Below are 16,510 nucleotides of genomic sequence, written 5' to 3' on the forward strand. Positions count from 1 at the left end.
TGAAAAATGACTCGTGGCAATGAAACCAGTCACCCCCAGCCCTATCCTGTGTGCTTCTTACCTGTGGGAACGAGTACAAGGTTGCAAGGACAAGTGAGGGAATAGAGCGAAGGGCTGGGGAGGGAGGGGGGGGCGAGGAATACAAATCTCTCCTAAAAGGCTCTGGGAAGAGTTTAATTCCCTCCCCTCTTCTGCCTTTCCACCTCCCCCTCCCCTCTCTCCAGAGCCCGAGGAGGGATTGGCAATTCCTCCCCGTCCGTCCCGCCTACCCTCCGGGTCCCTCTGCGAATCAGCGGGATGCTGTCAGCGCGTCAGTTTCTCTGGCTCCCCTCTGCCAGTCCCAAGCGCGTCTCTTATCAAAGAAACACACCAACTGCATTGAATCATATCATTATCATGGGGACTGTTTGTTTTTCATGGCACTTTTGTTTGTTTTTCGCTCTCTTCTACACTGGCAGGTTTGCGGGAGGCAATGGGGTCCCAGGTAAGAGAGATCTTTCACCTACTCCTCTTTCTTTAGACGCGGGTTGTGGAAAGCAATTGCTGATGAAGGGACTGTATTTCTTCTCCCTCCCCTCTTATTTCTATAAAGGTGTGGGGAAGGAGGGAGGAGTAGACCTCTTTTGATTTTGCTGCTAATATTGCGAAGGGCTTTAAAAGTTGCTGTGGGGACGAGTTGTTCTCTGTGTTTGATGCTCTTATATTCAAAGAGACTTTTTGGAAGGTTTTTTTTTTTAAAAGTTACTTCCCATAAGTGCTTGTGAAAATAGATAAGTGGTGCAAATAAATCTAGGTTCTGTGCAAGGAAAAGGTTAGGTATTGTATATTTTAAAGTTTCCCGTGTCTTTCCATTAACCTAAAGACCTGATATTACCCTCCACTTGTCTTATACCTTTTAAATAGCCCCCCCCCTTGAAATATTAACTTCGCTACGTTGTAAAATCTGCACAGAAATGCTGTAAACCAGTGGGGGTTTATCTGGTTTGTTGGTAAAGCTGCATACAGCTCTCGAAGTTTGATTTTTTTTTAAAAAAAACTTGAGGGAGTTTTTTTTTTTTAATCGCTTCTCCCAAAATGTAAGGGGATTGATGAAGCAAAATGCACGCCTCCCGTGTACAAATTATTGTAGCCCAAGAAAGACAACGTGAAATTAGTAGCAGGGGAAAAGCTCATATTTGATTTTGCCTTTTTCGTTTGACTCATTGGCATTCAAGCCTGACTTCCAGGCATCTTCTGGTTGCTGCGAAATGTCCCCCTTGGCTCAATGCAGTTTAAATTTTTGACGGCATTATAAAGAGCCCAGCTGTCACTTTTGCTGATCTTGACGGGAGATGGGTGCCAGTTTAATGAGTCAAAAATATGAACCAAGGCGTTTTAAAAAAATCTTCTCTTCTTTTTGTGCTTGACTGAATCTGTGCCTGATCTCAGCAAAATACCCTCAGCCACCCTCCCCAAGCGAATTCACGTAAATCACAGCTAGATCTGAACTGGCTCAGCAGCTAAAATAAACGAAAGGGAAAGAAAGAAGGAACCCGATTACAGCCCTGCGTTTCTCAAGGAGACACAATACTCTGCTTTCGAGTGGGGGAAAAAACTTTTTTCTTCCTATTCCTTTAAAAAAAAATCCAGATTCCTTGTTGTTTAGCTGGTTCAGATTCTTAAAGGAAAGTGAAGGTGCATCCTGAAAGCAATTCTGTCCTTTATTCCCCCTCTTTGCAAAGTTCTCTGATGTGTGCAATATCTGATTATTCGCCTCCCTCCAAATAGCCCCTCCTGTCCCCGGTGACTTTGAAGGATCCTTGTTTCATCACTGGAGATGGCTGAGCGAGCATTTCTGAAACAATTAGCGTTAGGATTTCAATACAACTGTTTTCACTTTACTGCACCTTTTCTGAGGATCTGTTAATCTAATTGGCATGAAACAAACTGCACATGGATGTCACTGGATTCCTTCTTCCCGCCCCACCCCGCCCCTACTCCCGTTACTTTATAAGCATAAATCCTAACTTCACTTTATCGTGCTTTAACTGTTACCCAGATCATAAAATATTACTCCTGATCAGAGGGCTCCCTCTACGTGTGTGGGTGAGTGTGTCTAGCTAGGGAGCCTCAGATGTGCCTACTGCATTAAATTGTGAGGAAATCCATTTGAAGTGTATTCCCACTAAGGGGGATTTTCCTTATTGACATTAAGACAGCAATCAATAGCCCATGGCCACTTTCTTCCGTTAGCGCTGAGGCTTTGGAGGGCCCATCTCCCACAGAAACTGACATTCTTCCAAAGGGTCAGTCATTTCCCTCCCCCTTGGCAACTTCATTGCCTCTTCTCTGACAGTCACTTCATGCATTCAACTACAGTAGATGGAGAAAGGAGGAAGTTTGTGTAGTTGTCACTGGATTTTAAATTTTCCCATGTACACCCGCAGAACGTCAGGGAAAAGGGTTAGCTTGTCTTTATATGTTCACTTCATTAACATTCCCTTCTTCTCAACCCATTCCCCCCCCCTTTAAAAAATCTAAGGAGAAAACTAGTGCTCATCATTGGGAGGGGGTACTTTTTTTAAAAAAGGAATCTTGTATCCTTGTTTTAAAAGTCTACACATCATTAAAGACTCTGAAAGGAGAACGTTCAGAGAAGTTGAACATACAGTTTCTATTAAATGAGTTTTGGGGTATGTATACTTTTACTGCAGGTTACTCTTCTCCCCACAAATTTCTGGAGTTCCCTATGCTCTCCCATTCATTGTTGGGTGTGTTTTTGTTTTTTGTTTTGGGGTGGGTTTTTTGGCCCCTTAATAAAAAGGATTAATGTAGTTTGACTCTTCAAATATTTTTCTTATTGCCCTGCTAAGGTAGTTTGTTTAAACAGGTATCTGTCTTTCTAAATTAAAAGAGATGTTTTCTGGCAATATCCAAATTTCCTTTTCCCGGTCACTTAAATCATCTCTTATTTTGATTAGACAGACTAATAGAGTTGGTTGAAATTAGTGTGTACATTTTTCCAGTGTAGATCTACACTACAGACTGTGTAGATACAAAACTTCTAACTTCTGATTTGATTCCTAATGCATGTGAAGGAGTTTTGAGCCTTTGTGCCTTTGTGGAGGAATAAAACTAGCTTTAGAGAATTAAAGGTTGGGATATTTTTAAACAAGTAAAAAAGAACAACAGCAGCAACAATAACCAAATAAAATAATCCCCTCTGTTCATAGTGAGACTCAGAAGTCAGTCGACTAAACAACTTCTTCAGTTGGAGTGCCCATGTAAAGGGGTTTCTGATCTCTCACTGTTGAGATCTCTTCTTATATCTCTCATGTGTTCATTCTGTGATTACAGATGCTGATGAATGTGCCGAAGGGACAGACGATTGCCACATTGATGCAATATGTCAAAATACACCTAAATCCTACAAATGCATCTGTAAACCAGGTTATAAAGGAGAAGGGAAACAATGTGAAGGTAAGGATAGCTCCTCTTTCTTCCCCCCCCCCCCTTCTTATTTGTTTGCTCTGTAAATAGCTGAATTCCTCAAACGATTAATGTAGATTTACAGCTGCTTAACCTCAAATCTTGGTGTTTATTGGCAAGCATCCCCTGCTGCTTCTGCTAATTGTTCTGCTTCAACAACATAGAGTCCTACAGTCCGCTTTAAAAAATAAAACCAGGGAGAATCGTCTTCTATTAAAGCCAATCCGGTTTTAAACAAAAATGTTCCAAGAAGCGCACGGGGGTGTTTAGTTTTCAGTGTTTAAAAAGGTCCTATTCAAATCACGTGATCATAACCCTGGTGGAGAGGGATCTGAGCCTGGAACACTCCAAACAGTTTTGGCTGGTACTAAGCAGTGACCCTGAACTGCAGAGTGTGGTTACGGGGGAGAGGGAGGGAATAGATCTCTAGCCCTTCCTTTCTAATTCTCATATCACACAAATCAGTGATGGGAGAGACAGTTTATGACCTAGTTGTTATTTCTCTTTAAAATTCCCCACAGTTAAAGACAGGTAGTAACATAAGATGCTGTACTGAACCATTGGCCTATGTACTCCAGTATCCCATTGCTGGCAGTGACCAATACCAGATGTTTTAGAGGAAGATGCAGAAAACTGTAGGCAGTCATGGGCTAACCTGTTTCTCCAACCTGCCCATGAAGGTTTTCCCCGAAACCCAAAAAGTTAGACATTGGCATAAACCTTGAAGAGTCCAGGTTTATATATATTCCAAAGCCCCTTTTTACATATGTGCTATTATAGCTCTGCATGATCTTGTTATCCATGTAGGTATCCAAGGTTTTTTATTTCATGCTCATAAGCTTTTTGGGCTCAATGATATCTTGGGATAATGAGTTCCACAGCACATTGTGTATCATATGACAAAAATATTTTCTCTTGTTGGTTTTGAATTTGCTACCTTTCATTTTCATTGAGTGTCCTCTTGTTCTTGTGTAAGTGACAAGTTCTCTCTCTCCCTTTGAATTACAATGATTACAGTTCGGTAGGAAACCCAGTTGTCCAGCTCATCCTACATTTGATTTACTGATGTTATCAAGAGACTATAAACTTTCCTGAGTTTCTGGAACCTCACCAAGAGCCTGATCCAGCCCCCACTGAAGTCAGTGGAAGTTCTGCCCTTGATTTCCATAGGACAAGGACTGTAACTGCAAAAAAACAAAAGCTTTGAGGGGCTCTTGAAATGATGTGTATATAAAGTGATTGCGTGTATCTCTAGGTCTGTGGAACACTTTCCCTACTTGATCTGTACAAAGCTATAGAATTAGCCATTTTTAAAGCCCATTTTTTTATTTCAAGGAGCCTTTGGCATGCCATTGGGTTTATTGTATTTATACTGACTTTAATGGTGGCTTTACTTTCGTCTTTAAGTTAATCCATTCTAAGTGTGTAGGGTATTTTGATAGGCATTATATAAATTAATATTTCAAATGTTATACATTCTGTCTTGTCTTTTGTACTTCACCAGAGAGATCATTCTTTTGTTAGCAAGAATGAATATTATAGTCACTGCAGGATGCAGGGGGTTTCTTTTGTTTTTTTCACTTGTAGATGCTTAGCAGTGTTATAAATTCCCTTCCAAATCTGTATGTTTTTCTAGAGCAGTCTGCAACTTTTTCAAATTGTTTAGTGCAGTATACTATTATACTGTTACACTATTAAAAAGATTAAAGACCTAAAAATGACTTTGCTGAAGTCCACAAAAATTTGAAACCACATATTATTCTCACTGGACTTCCAAAATGTTTGTTCAAGCACCCTCATAAAGCATTTTTGTGGTTGTCATATTTTTCTGTCTTGGGTTTAAATTGACCGAAATAAATTCTTACTGTCCACCTCTTGGTGCTGTAGTATCTCTGAACTGCTGTTTGTTGGAAGCTAGAGTTTTTTTTCTTGCAAACAGATCGAGAGACTCATTCATTAATAAAGTTCCACAGGACCCTGATAAGGTGGGTGAACATCATTATGCTTTTTTTATAGATAAGTATACTTAGGTAGAGGGAGGTTAATATAAGGTCACACAGCAACTCAGTGGCAGAGCTAAGATCTATCTCCCAGTCTGCTACTCAGCAAGAATAAATTAATTTTGCATCTTCAAGTCAAACTTACAAAAACCACAGAGAGAAAAATAGAGCAACAGCATTGATTGTTACGTAATACATTACTACAAGACAAATACTGCCAGTAGCCAAACTCCTGAAAGCTATTTTGTAAGATACATGCTGTTATGTCTGTGATAACAAAGATAATTCTCCAGGTGAAATATGACAAATAATAATATCTACAGTGTCAAAGCCAGAACTGGAACAATTAATTATTCTGTCTCTTTATATCGGAGTTCTTCCAAATGGTTTTTGATCTACTGAAATTTATTACCTATGAAAACAAGAGGTCATTTTGAAAGATAATGTTGTCTCACTAAGTGTCTGTTACATATGCCAGTGAGAACCATCATATATATATTGCTTAACTTCCTAAAAAACAAAACAAAACAAAAAACACAAGGCAACCCTCTGATAGTGAAGTTGCTTTCTCCATTGAACCAAATTTTACACAATAAGCTGGGGTTCCCCATAATCGGAACTGCAGCTCACATGCTGTAATGAACTGAAACAAATCAAGATTTATAAACCATAAATAGAGTTCACTAAAATTGTTGAATATATTGTAAATGGGTTCCACTGTACACGGTAACATTTTTTCCGAGGGCCTGCCTTAGATTTTTTTTTTTTTTGAGTCAATGGAAATGACATTTTTGGGGACAGGGGAGGTATTGAAAACATACTTGATTTATGTATTTATACAATTGGTCTGACACCCACATTGTCTACACAAAAAATACAAACTCACAAATCTGGCCATGATATTTGTTTACTTTTTAAAATCTAGTCAGTCATTTTAAAATAAAAAAGTAGGATCTTAATGTTAATACTTGTCTCTTCTGCTGTAGGAAAAGTGGAGCCCAGTGTCTTGTGCTGGAATCTGTGCATATGTTGCTACTCTATAAACAAAAGGGTTGGAAGAAATTTACAGGTGCAGAAACACTCTCTTGAGAACCTGAAGTGACCTTTTAGCAATTAGACTGAAACAGTAACTTTTCCTGCAGATCCTTAATTTCTCTGGGTAGGGATCTCTTGTCTGCACAGAGCTCCTCTAAACTTTGATTTTCCATGAACCTCGGTTGGACTGGGCTTCTCTGACTGTCCAAGTTTTCCCAATAAAGGGGAAAGGTCCCCCAATCCCTCTGTGTCTCTCACCCTCTTTTGTTCTCCCTAGTTTGGCATTTTCTGCTCCCACCCACGCTCCTGCTGCTCTACTAGATATGAAGACAGGAGCCACAAAGAGCAGTTCCTATGCCCTGGTCCAGCCTGCAATTTTGCATCCCCTTTGAACAAACTACCCAGGTTAAGGTGTTTAAAATATACTTCTAGGGTCCAAATATTAAATTATATGTTAATACTCATAAGTACCTGAACTATGGCCTTATTCTTCTATGGTCCGAAGCCACTCCCTTTCTTTATAGAAATGTGACTTTCAACATTTTAAAATGGCATTAAACATATATCCTCTGTTTGTGTGTGTGAGTGATAAATATAAAGGGAAGGGTAACAACCTTTATGTATGCAGTAAAATAAAATCCCTCTTGGCCAGAGGTACAGAATCCCCTTACCTGTAAGGGGTTAATCAGTTCAATTAACCTAGTTGGCACCTGACCAGAAGGACCAATGGGGAAGATACTTTCAAATCTGGGGCGGGAGGGGAAAGGCTTTGTTTTGTGCTCTGTGTGTGTTCTCTCCAAGACAAAGAGAGAGACCAAGCAAATAATCCAGCTCCTACTGAAATGATACATCTAATATTCCTGAAATACTAAGTAATAGCAGGGAATGCGTTAGATTATCTTTTGTTTTAGCCTGTGAATTTTCCCTGTGCTAAGAGGGAGGTTTATCCCTGTTTTTTGTAACGTTGAAGTTTTGCCTAGGGGGGAATCCTCTGTGTTTTAAGTGTTATTACCCTGTAAAATTACCTTCCATCCTGATTTTACAGAGGTGGTGCTTTTACTTTTTTTCCTTATAATAAAGTTCTGTTTTTTAAGAATCTGATTGGGTTTTAGTGTCCTAAAAACCCAAGGTCTGGTCTGTGCTCACCTTGTTTACCTATCTGGTTGGTAGATTATTCTCAAGCTTCCCCAGGAAAGGGGATGAAGGGGCTTGGGGGAATATTTTTGGGAACAGGAGCTCCAAGTGGTCCTTTTCCTGAATCTTTGTCTAACTCACTTGGTGGTGGCAGCAGTACTCATCCAAGGACAAGGAAGGATTTGTGCCTTGGGGAAGTTTTTAACCTAAGATGGTAGAAATAAGCTTAGGGGGTCTTTCATGTGGGTCCCCACATCTTAACCCTAGAGTTCAGAGTGGGGAGGGAACCCTGATATGGTGGTGGCACAGTGGGATAATTTTGAACATGAAGCACAGACCTTAGGATTTTAAAAAGAAAATATTTTTTCTTTTGATTGCTTGAAGTCAGGGAGGATTTTTTTTAAAGGACACTTTTTTTGTTTGTTTCTTTCTTCTCTGCCTCAGGGCAGAGTAGTTAAGCTACAGCAAGGGAATTCATAAGCTAGGTTTTTTTTTTCTTTCTAGCTCTCGGGTTAGGCTAGGCTAAGCGGAGGGAGGCTAGGATGATGGAAAGTGATGTCCAAAAGAAACTAGTTTTAACCAAATTGGAAGCTGAAGAAAGAAAGAAGGAACATGAAAGACAACTGGAATTAAAACAGATGGAGATTGATGCACAAGTGGCCAGCGAAAAAGCTGCTAGGAAGGAGAAGGAAAAAGAGAGGCAGCATGCTCAGGAAGAGAGGGAAAGAGAGAGAGGAAGCATGAACTGGAGATAATGAAGTTAAAAGGACAAAGCCCTTCAGCAGTTGGCACCACCTCCCCAAAAATCCACAAATGGGAATGAGTGTGTCCACAGTATGATGAATATTTCATCACCTTTGAGAGACTGTGCACCTTCTATGCAATTCCTGAAGATCACAAGATGACCACACTGGTAGAAAAATTGACTGGAAGAGCTCTGGACATATTCAACAAGATGCCTATTGAGGATGCTTCTGACTATGGTAAATTCAATGATTTGGTTTTGAAGCGATTTCAAATTACACCTGAAACTTATAGAGTGAAATTTAGAGCCCTTAAGAGAGGGGCTGGACTAAGTAATGTGGCTTATGTAAACCAGATGAAGGATCTGTTAGATAAATGGGTCAAAGGAAGGGGTGTAACTAGCTCTGAAGGAATGTGTGATTTGGTTGTCCAGGAGCAGTTCCTGACTATGACCAATGATGATGTAAAACAGTGTTTGCGGGATAAGAAAATGGACTCATCAGAAAGTCTTGCTTCTTATGCTGATCAGTATGAATAGTCCCAGAATTTCAGAGAGGTGGGGCAAATTGGAACAAAACGGGTGGAGGTAGCAAAGAGGAACAACCATGGTCGCAGTTTGGGTGGATACCAGAAGGGACACCCCGAGACCACATCCTACCACCGGGGGCAGCCCAAGGCCCCAACTACATCCCAAGGAAAATCCCAGACACCTTATTGTCCGACCATACCATTCTCCAGCAACCCACCTCGCCCCAGTGACCAGTCAGCTGGCGATGTTTTAAATGTAATGAGCTGGGGTATGTAAAGGCCAACTGCCCCAAGAACCCCAACAGATTGCAGTTCATTGCACCGGGGTCACACCAGAGGTCCTCAGGCCCAGATGCCTCCCAGATATCCTCAGAGTGAAGCAAAACTTTGAGTGTGGGCGGGAAGAAGGTTATCGTGTGGAGGGACTCTGGAGCACAAGCGTCAGCTATCCACCAATCTCTAGTGGACCTCAAATTCATCAACCCAGAGGCCCAAGTGACTATGCAACCCTTCAAGTCAAACTCTTTTGACTTTCCTACAGCCAAGTTGCCTATCCACTGGTCAGGAATGTGGACTTTTGCAGTCTATGACGATTATCCCATTCCCATGCTGCTGGAGGAAGACTTGGCCAACCATGTGAAGCTAGCCAAGCGGATGGGAATGGTCACCCACAGCCAGGCTAAGCAAGCCTTCACACATAGCTCTGTTCCTGAGCCTTCTACAAGGGCCCAGTCTGTGTTACCAGAGACCCAGACTGAGGTGGTGGAATTGGACCCCATGCCAACGTCTGCAACAGCAGTAGTGGATCCAGTTGCAGAGACCCAGCCAGATCCAGTCCCAGAACTGGACCCGGTGGAGCAACCAGCACCAGAACCATTGCCAGCACTGAATCCAGAGCTTGCAACCCCATCAGCAACTCCAACATCAGAGGGCACCCCCAAGCTTGCACTGACAGCAGCAGCTAAACCAGCGCAAGAGGCTCAACCGGAGCCTGAAACACAACATAGTGCACCAGCAGAGAGTGGTTCACAGTCAACAGAAACACCCGCATCACCTGCATCACTTCCAGGGGGACCAAGCCCAAGTCCACAACCCAGTGAGGAACTGATGTCTCCAGCATCAAGAGAACAGTTCCAGGCCGAGCAGGAAGCAGATGAAAGCCTCCAGGGAGCTTGGACGGCAGCACAGAACAATGCAACACCACTCAGTTCTTCTAATCGATCCGGTTTGTTGTAGAAAGAGGACTTTTATACAAGGAAACTCTTTTGGGTGGGCACCAGGAAGACTGGCATCCTCAAAGACAGTTGGTACTTCCAACTAAGTACCAGGTCAAGTTCTTGAGCTTAGCCCACGATCATCCTAGTGGCCTGCTGCGGTGAACAAGACCAAAGACCATTTGGGGAAGTCCTTCCACTGGGAGGGAATGGGCAAGGACCTTTCTACCTATGTCCGGTATTGTGAGGTATGCCAAAGAGTGGGAAAACCCCAAGACCAGGTCAAAGCCCCTCTCCAGCCACTCCCCATCATTGAGGTTCCATTTCAGCGAGTAGCTGTGGATATTCTGGGTCCTTTTCCGAAAAAGACACCCAGAGGAAAGCAGTACATACTGACTTCCGTGGATTTTGCCATGTGATGGCTGGAAGCAGTAACTCTAAGCACACCAGGGCTAAAAGTGTGTGCCAGGCATTAAGACATTTTTGCCAGGGTAGGTTGGCCCTCTGACATCCTTACAGATTCGGGAACTAATTTCCTGGCAGGAACCATGAAAAGCCTTTGGGAAGCTCATGGGGTGAACCACTTGGTTGCCACTCCTTACCACCATCAAACAAATGGCCTGGTGGAGAAGTTTAATGGGACTTTGGGGGCCATGATACGTAAATTCATAAATGAGCACTCCAATGATTGGGACCTAGTGTTGCAGCAGTTGCTCTTTGCCTACAGAGCTGTACCACATCCCAGTTTAGGGTTTTCACCATTTGAACTTGTGTGTGGCCACGAGGTTAAGGAGCCATTACAGTTGGTGAAGCAGCAATGGGAGAGGTTGACGCATTCTCCAGGAACTAACATTCTGGACTTTGTAAACAACCTACAAAACACCCTCCAAGACTCTTCAGCCCTTGCTAGAGAAAACCTAACAGATGCTCAGGAAGAGCAAAAGGCCTGATATGATAAACATGCCAGAGAGCATTCCTTCAAAGTAGGGGACCAGGTCATGATCTTGAAGGCCCCCCCAGGCCCATAAGATGGAAGCATCGTGGGAAGGGCCATTTACGGTCCAAGAGCACCTGGGAGCAGTTAACTATCTCATAGCATCCCCCACCTCAACCCTAAAGTGTACCATGTTAATTCTCTGAAGCCCTTTTATTCCAGCGAATTAAAGGTTTGTCAGTTTACAGCCCAGGGAGGAAATGATGCTGAGTGGCCTGAAGGTGTCTACTATGAAGGAAACAGTGCGGTGGCATGGAAGAGGTGAACCTCTCCATGACCCTTGGACGTATGCAGCGACAGCAGATCAAGGAGCTGTGCACTAGCTTCACACCGATGTTTTCAGCCACCCCAGGATGGACCAAAAGGGCATACCACTCCATGACATAGGTAATGCTCGCCCAATTAGAACCCAACCTTACCGGGTGTCTCCTCAAGCCAAAACTGCGATAGAATGGGAGAGCCAGGACATGCTACAGATAGGTGTAATACGCCCCTTTAACAGTGCATGGACATCTCCAGTGGTTATAGTTCCCAAACTGGATGGGGAGATACGCTTTTGTGTGGACTACCATAAGCTAAATGCTTTAACTCTCCCAGACAACTATCCAATGCTACGCACAGATGAGCTATTGGAGAAACTGGGATGTGCCCAGTTCATCTCTACCTTAGACTTAACCAAGGGGTACTGGCAAGTACTGCTGGATGAATCCGCAAAGGAAAGGTCAGCCTTCATCACCCATGTAGGGCTGTATGAATTTAATGTGCTCCCTTTTGGGCTGCGAAATGCACCTGCCACTTTCCAAAAACTTGTAGATAGTCTCCTAGCAAGATTGGGAGAATCTACAGTCACCTACCTTGACGATGTGGCCATCTTTTCTGATTCATGGGCAGAACACCTGGAGCATCTACAAAAAGTCTTTGAGTGCATAAGGGAGGCATGACTAACTGTTAAGCCTAAGAAGTGTCAATTAGGCCTAAACAGAGTGACTTATCTTGGATACCAGGTGGGTCAAGGAACTATCAATCTCCTACAGGCCAAAGTAAATGCTAATCAAAAGTGGCCTGTTCCAAAGTCAAAGAAACAGGTCCAATCCTTCTTAGGCTTGGCCGGATATTACAGGTGATTTTTACCGCACTACAGCCAAATCGCCGCTCCACTGACAGACCTAACCAAAAAGAAACAGCCAAATGCAGTTCAGTGTATTGAAGAGTGTCAGAAGGCCTTTAACCAGCTTAAAGTGACACTCATGTCTGACCCTGTGCTTAGGGCCCCAGACTTTGACAAACCTTTCCTAGTAACCACAGATGCATCCAACCGTGGTGTGGGAGCAGTTTTAATACAGGAAGGACTGGATCAAGAATTCCATCCTTTCATGTTTCTCAGCAAAAAATTGTCTGAGAGGGAAAGCCACTGGTCAATCACCGAAAAGGAATGTAACTCCATTGTGTACGCTCTGGGAAAGCTACACCGATACGTCTTGGGACAGCGTTTCTACCTGCAAACCAACCATGCTGTGCTTCAGTGGCTTCATACCGCCAAGGGAAATAACAAAAAACTCTGAATAGTCTCTGAATAGTCAGTCAGCTGCTGTTGTACTTGATTGGTTGTTGGACAGACCTGAGTGTGATTTATTATACACTACAATGTACTTGTAGTCCTCCTCTCTAATGTATAAATGTCAGTGCAGATGAGCTAGCAGAGGATAGTGGTGGTAATATTCTGCAAGGGGGGGCTTTTTCTGAATTTTTCCCTATTAAATAACTGACACATTGCTAATATATTCTAGTTCTTCATTTGTGGCTAATAGAATAGCTCTTGTGCTGAATGGAATTTTATTTATCATGTCACAGTAGAAACTTTGAGGCCCCAACCAACATTGGAGCTCCATTGTACTAGGCATTGTACAAACAGGTGCATGAGACAGTTCCTGCCTCAAAGAGCACACACATTCATTCCCAAGATGGACCTATCCAATGCCACGCAAAAGTTTATAGAGTTCTGGTAGCACATCATGGATGTTTTGTTTGTTTTTTGGGGGGAGGATGAGGTTTGAATTCTTCCTCAATCTTAAATCAGATTCATTCTTTTATCAAGAGTCTCACATCTGGAGTCGGCTGCCATTTGTGTCCAATAAGTGCTTACTTTCTGCCTTTCCATTCAGTTACTCATCTCAGTGAGGATTTAGTGTTCTGTAGGGTTTCTTGCTCTGTGTTACTTTGAGCACCTCTTGGCTGAAAGAAGGGTGTCAGGGAGGGGATCATCTCCCATTGCTGTCTGGATGTATCTGGAATAAGGATCTGGTATACTTTCTCCTCAAGATGGGATTGTCTACTGGTCATCCATGGCCATTGTACTAACCCCAAGTATAGGCTATCCATATATAGGGAAAGAACCTGCATCAATGTTGAGTTTTCCCAGGCTTATGATGAAATTGAAATCTTTTAATCTGATACCCATCAGTAGCGTGAGGCATTTAGCTTTGTCATGGTCATTGCCTTTCAATATGGCAGAAAAGTGTGGAGCACAGTACAGATAGAGCCTAAACCATTCAGTAAGAATCTGCTTCAAAGCAGGGAATTCTGATTTCCTGGAATGCACGTGGCAGTACAATTCCTACCTGGATCAATGTTTGTGACCCAAAGGCTATTATGTGCAATTTATCCTCATACTGCTGATACAATAACATCCCTAGCCCGTTAGCTAACACCATGATTAAAATGAATGTTTGGCTGAATTCTGACTGGGTCACAAATGGGGTAGAAAAACTGTTCATCTACATTTCCAATGCCTCCTGGTGGCTTTCTGGGCAGGAAGCAAGTGGAAAGTTTCTTGTTCCTCTGTTCATTAGGTCCTTTTAAAAATGGTCCCAGTAAGGATTTAGCAACTGGAGAAGTACCTAATGAACCCTTAATAGTATCTCAGGAAATCTGTTAGCTTTTTGTATCTCATGGAATATTTCTGATCTCTTGTGTTCAGACTTTGAATGGTGGTGGCCATATTTCAAGTGTCAGCTCCATACCCTTCTCTTGAAATTAACCTTCCCAGCTACCAGATTTCTCTTTTTCTGAGGTGGTCATGCTGACCATTTTTAATTGTACCCCCTAGTCTTGCAATCTCTCAAGTACTTTTTAAAAATATTTTCCATGTACTGCTTAAAACCCTTGCTCTACATCAGGATGCCATCTAAAAATAGGTCTGTATATCATCCATACGGTACTAGACAGCCGCAGCTGCACTGGTCAATCCAATGGTAATCCAGAGATCCACTCAGAGTTCTCATTTCCCAACTCCTGTTTTGGTACCTCATTCTGTATAGTGTGTTTCACTGCCACAGAAGGAAGGGTCATTGCAATGACTTCTGGGACCCCCTTGAATAGAGTGATGATGCCGTCTTTTCCCAGGACCTCAAGGTTGTTCCATCAATCCAGTCTCAGCAGATCCTTGGTACTGGACCATCTTTACCAATGACATCACCTGATGTGGTAACACGGCTGCTGTTCTCTAGTTTCTGAAACATTAGACATTCCTTCTTGCCTGTTTATGCTTTGTGTTTTCTGGCTGCCTTGGGATTGCTCTGGCTGGCTGCTTCAATCTGCTGGAAAGGCTCTGCCCCAGAGAATACCCTTTGGTTGTTGACCCATCTCATTACAATAGGTTAGGCTCATATCCTCAAGCAAGGTTCATCCTCTGGGACCTTCCAAATATTGCCTCATTTCAGCCTCAGTATTATCACTGCATAGCCTTGTCGTTATTGCCTGTAAACATTTGCTGTAGGTAATACTTGGCTTGGTCAGATACAGACATAATATGCTGCTGCAGCAGCTCCTTCCAGCAAATTAAACAATCCAAAAGGCTTTCTCTGGGTTGCTGAACAGCTCTGGTCAAATGTTATTAAAAATTGTCTCCTTCCTTTTTCTACGTACTGTGCCTTGAAAATCTGCTGCAGATAAGACCGAGCGTGTATTTTCCCTGTAAGTATGCAGTTGCAGTCGTAAATGTATAGCCTTTATTATGGCTTTCTTAGTCTCTATACCCTTTCATAATCTGGTCTCAGTTTGGTGTTGAAGCTATAATAACTGATCTGATCCTTTCTGAGCTGGTTGTACAATAATCTTGAGCGCCTTAGGGAACACTAGGGTACTGAAGTTGCTGTAGTTGTAGGTTTACAGTGACAGGTCTTCTGATACGTTACTGTATACCACTTCTTTAGACTTGCCAAATTAGTCATTAATAGCGCGTGTCTAATTCTGGCATCACCCTAGAATTGTGGCTCTCTTGCCAGACTGGATCCCCTATATCAGAGATAACTGTTGTCTATTTTGGTCAAATAGATTTGCAGTGGGTCAGTTAAGCACAGAAGAAGGGATATTTCCATCATTTCCCAACTTCATGGTGCTTTTTCCTCCATGTATTAAATTCTCCCATCATTACTCACATTGAGTAGTGCCTTATTCTATGAGCAGCTCCATTGATTTCAATGACAGCTACTTCCAAAGTACTACTCAATATTAGTAGGTGTGTGAGAATGTAGCCCTGAGTGATCAGCTGCCCATCTGATCTGAGCACAATAATTCTGTTTTTTTCTACCTTGCACTGACTTCAACAAATGTCTACTTCCCAGATTTTCCATGGGATGGATCTCATGGGAATTTCATGAGATTACTGGAGGTTGGAAGGAACATACAAGCATCCGATGAAGTGAGCTGTAGCTCACGAAAGCTTATGCTCAAATAAATTTTTTAGTCTCTAAGGTGCCACAAGTACTCCTTTTCTTTAAGCATGGAAATGCTCTTTTGAGAATCTTAATGGAACTTCATTGCAGCTCAACTGAAACAGCTACTTATGGTAACTTTTCTCCTGCTGCTCCTTTAATTCTTTGAGCAGCGCTTTCCTTCCTGTGCAGGGTTCATTTGAACCTTCAATTTACTCTTCTGGATTGAGCTATTCTGACTGTTCCACCGTATATACAATAGAAGGGGTGTACCTCCCTTCTATTTATTTTCAGGTCCTCTTTCCAGCCCGCAACCCATTCTTCCTACATGTCAGAGCACCACCGTGGTCTGCCAGATGGGAGCTACCATGAACAGCTCCCCCATTACCCTAGTTTGGAACTCTCCCCTTTTTACTTTGAACAAAGTATTTTCTCCTAACATTTTTTCAAAACTATTCTTCTTGAATATGAATTTTGTCATACTCTACTATACTCTAAACAAATACCAGGATTGGGAATGTGCCTCATTTATCAACAACCCTACACCTATTTGTCAACATGGAAAAATATTTTTCCAAGGACACTTCTGTAAATAGCTGTTAAGCTCCCCATCTGCCAGATAGTTGTTTGTATACACTAGAAACTTATTCACATATAAATACAGATAACTGGTCACTGCCT

General features: G+C 42.4%; 1 protein-coding gene across 12 annotated transcripts in view; it reads left to right on the top strand.

The window, feature by feature from the left end:
• The first annotated feature begins 274 nt into the window (after positions 1–274).
• SCUBE1 (signal peptide, CUB domain and EGF like domain containing 1) overlaps positions 275–16,510 on the top strand; it is a 297,457-nt gene continuing 281,221 nt past the window's right edge. For all 12 annotated transcript variants that reach the window (XM_073316746.1, XM_073316756.1, XM_073316792.1 and 9 more), the window contains exons 1-2: positions 275–484; positions 3,337–3,459. In XM_073316746.1, the coding sequence (XP_073172847.1) occupies positions 298–484; positions 3,337–3,459 (310 nt within the window). In that variant the 5' untranslated portion in view covers positions 275–297. The remainder of the gene's footprint in view (positions 485–3,336; positions 3,460–16,510) is intronic.

This window comes from Lepidochelys kempii, chromosome 1 (assembly GCF_965140265.1).
Source record: "Lepidochelys kempii isolate rLepKem1 chromosome 1, rLepKem1.hap2, whole genome shotgun sequence".
NCBI lineage: Eukaryota > Metazoa > Chordata > Testudines > Cheloniidae > Lepidochelys > Lepidochelys kempii.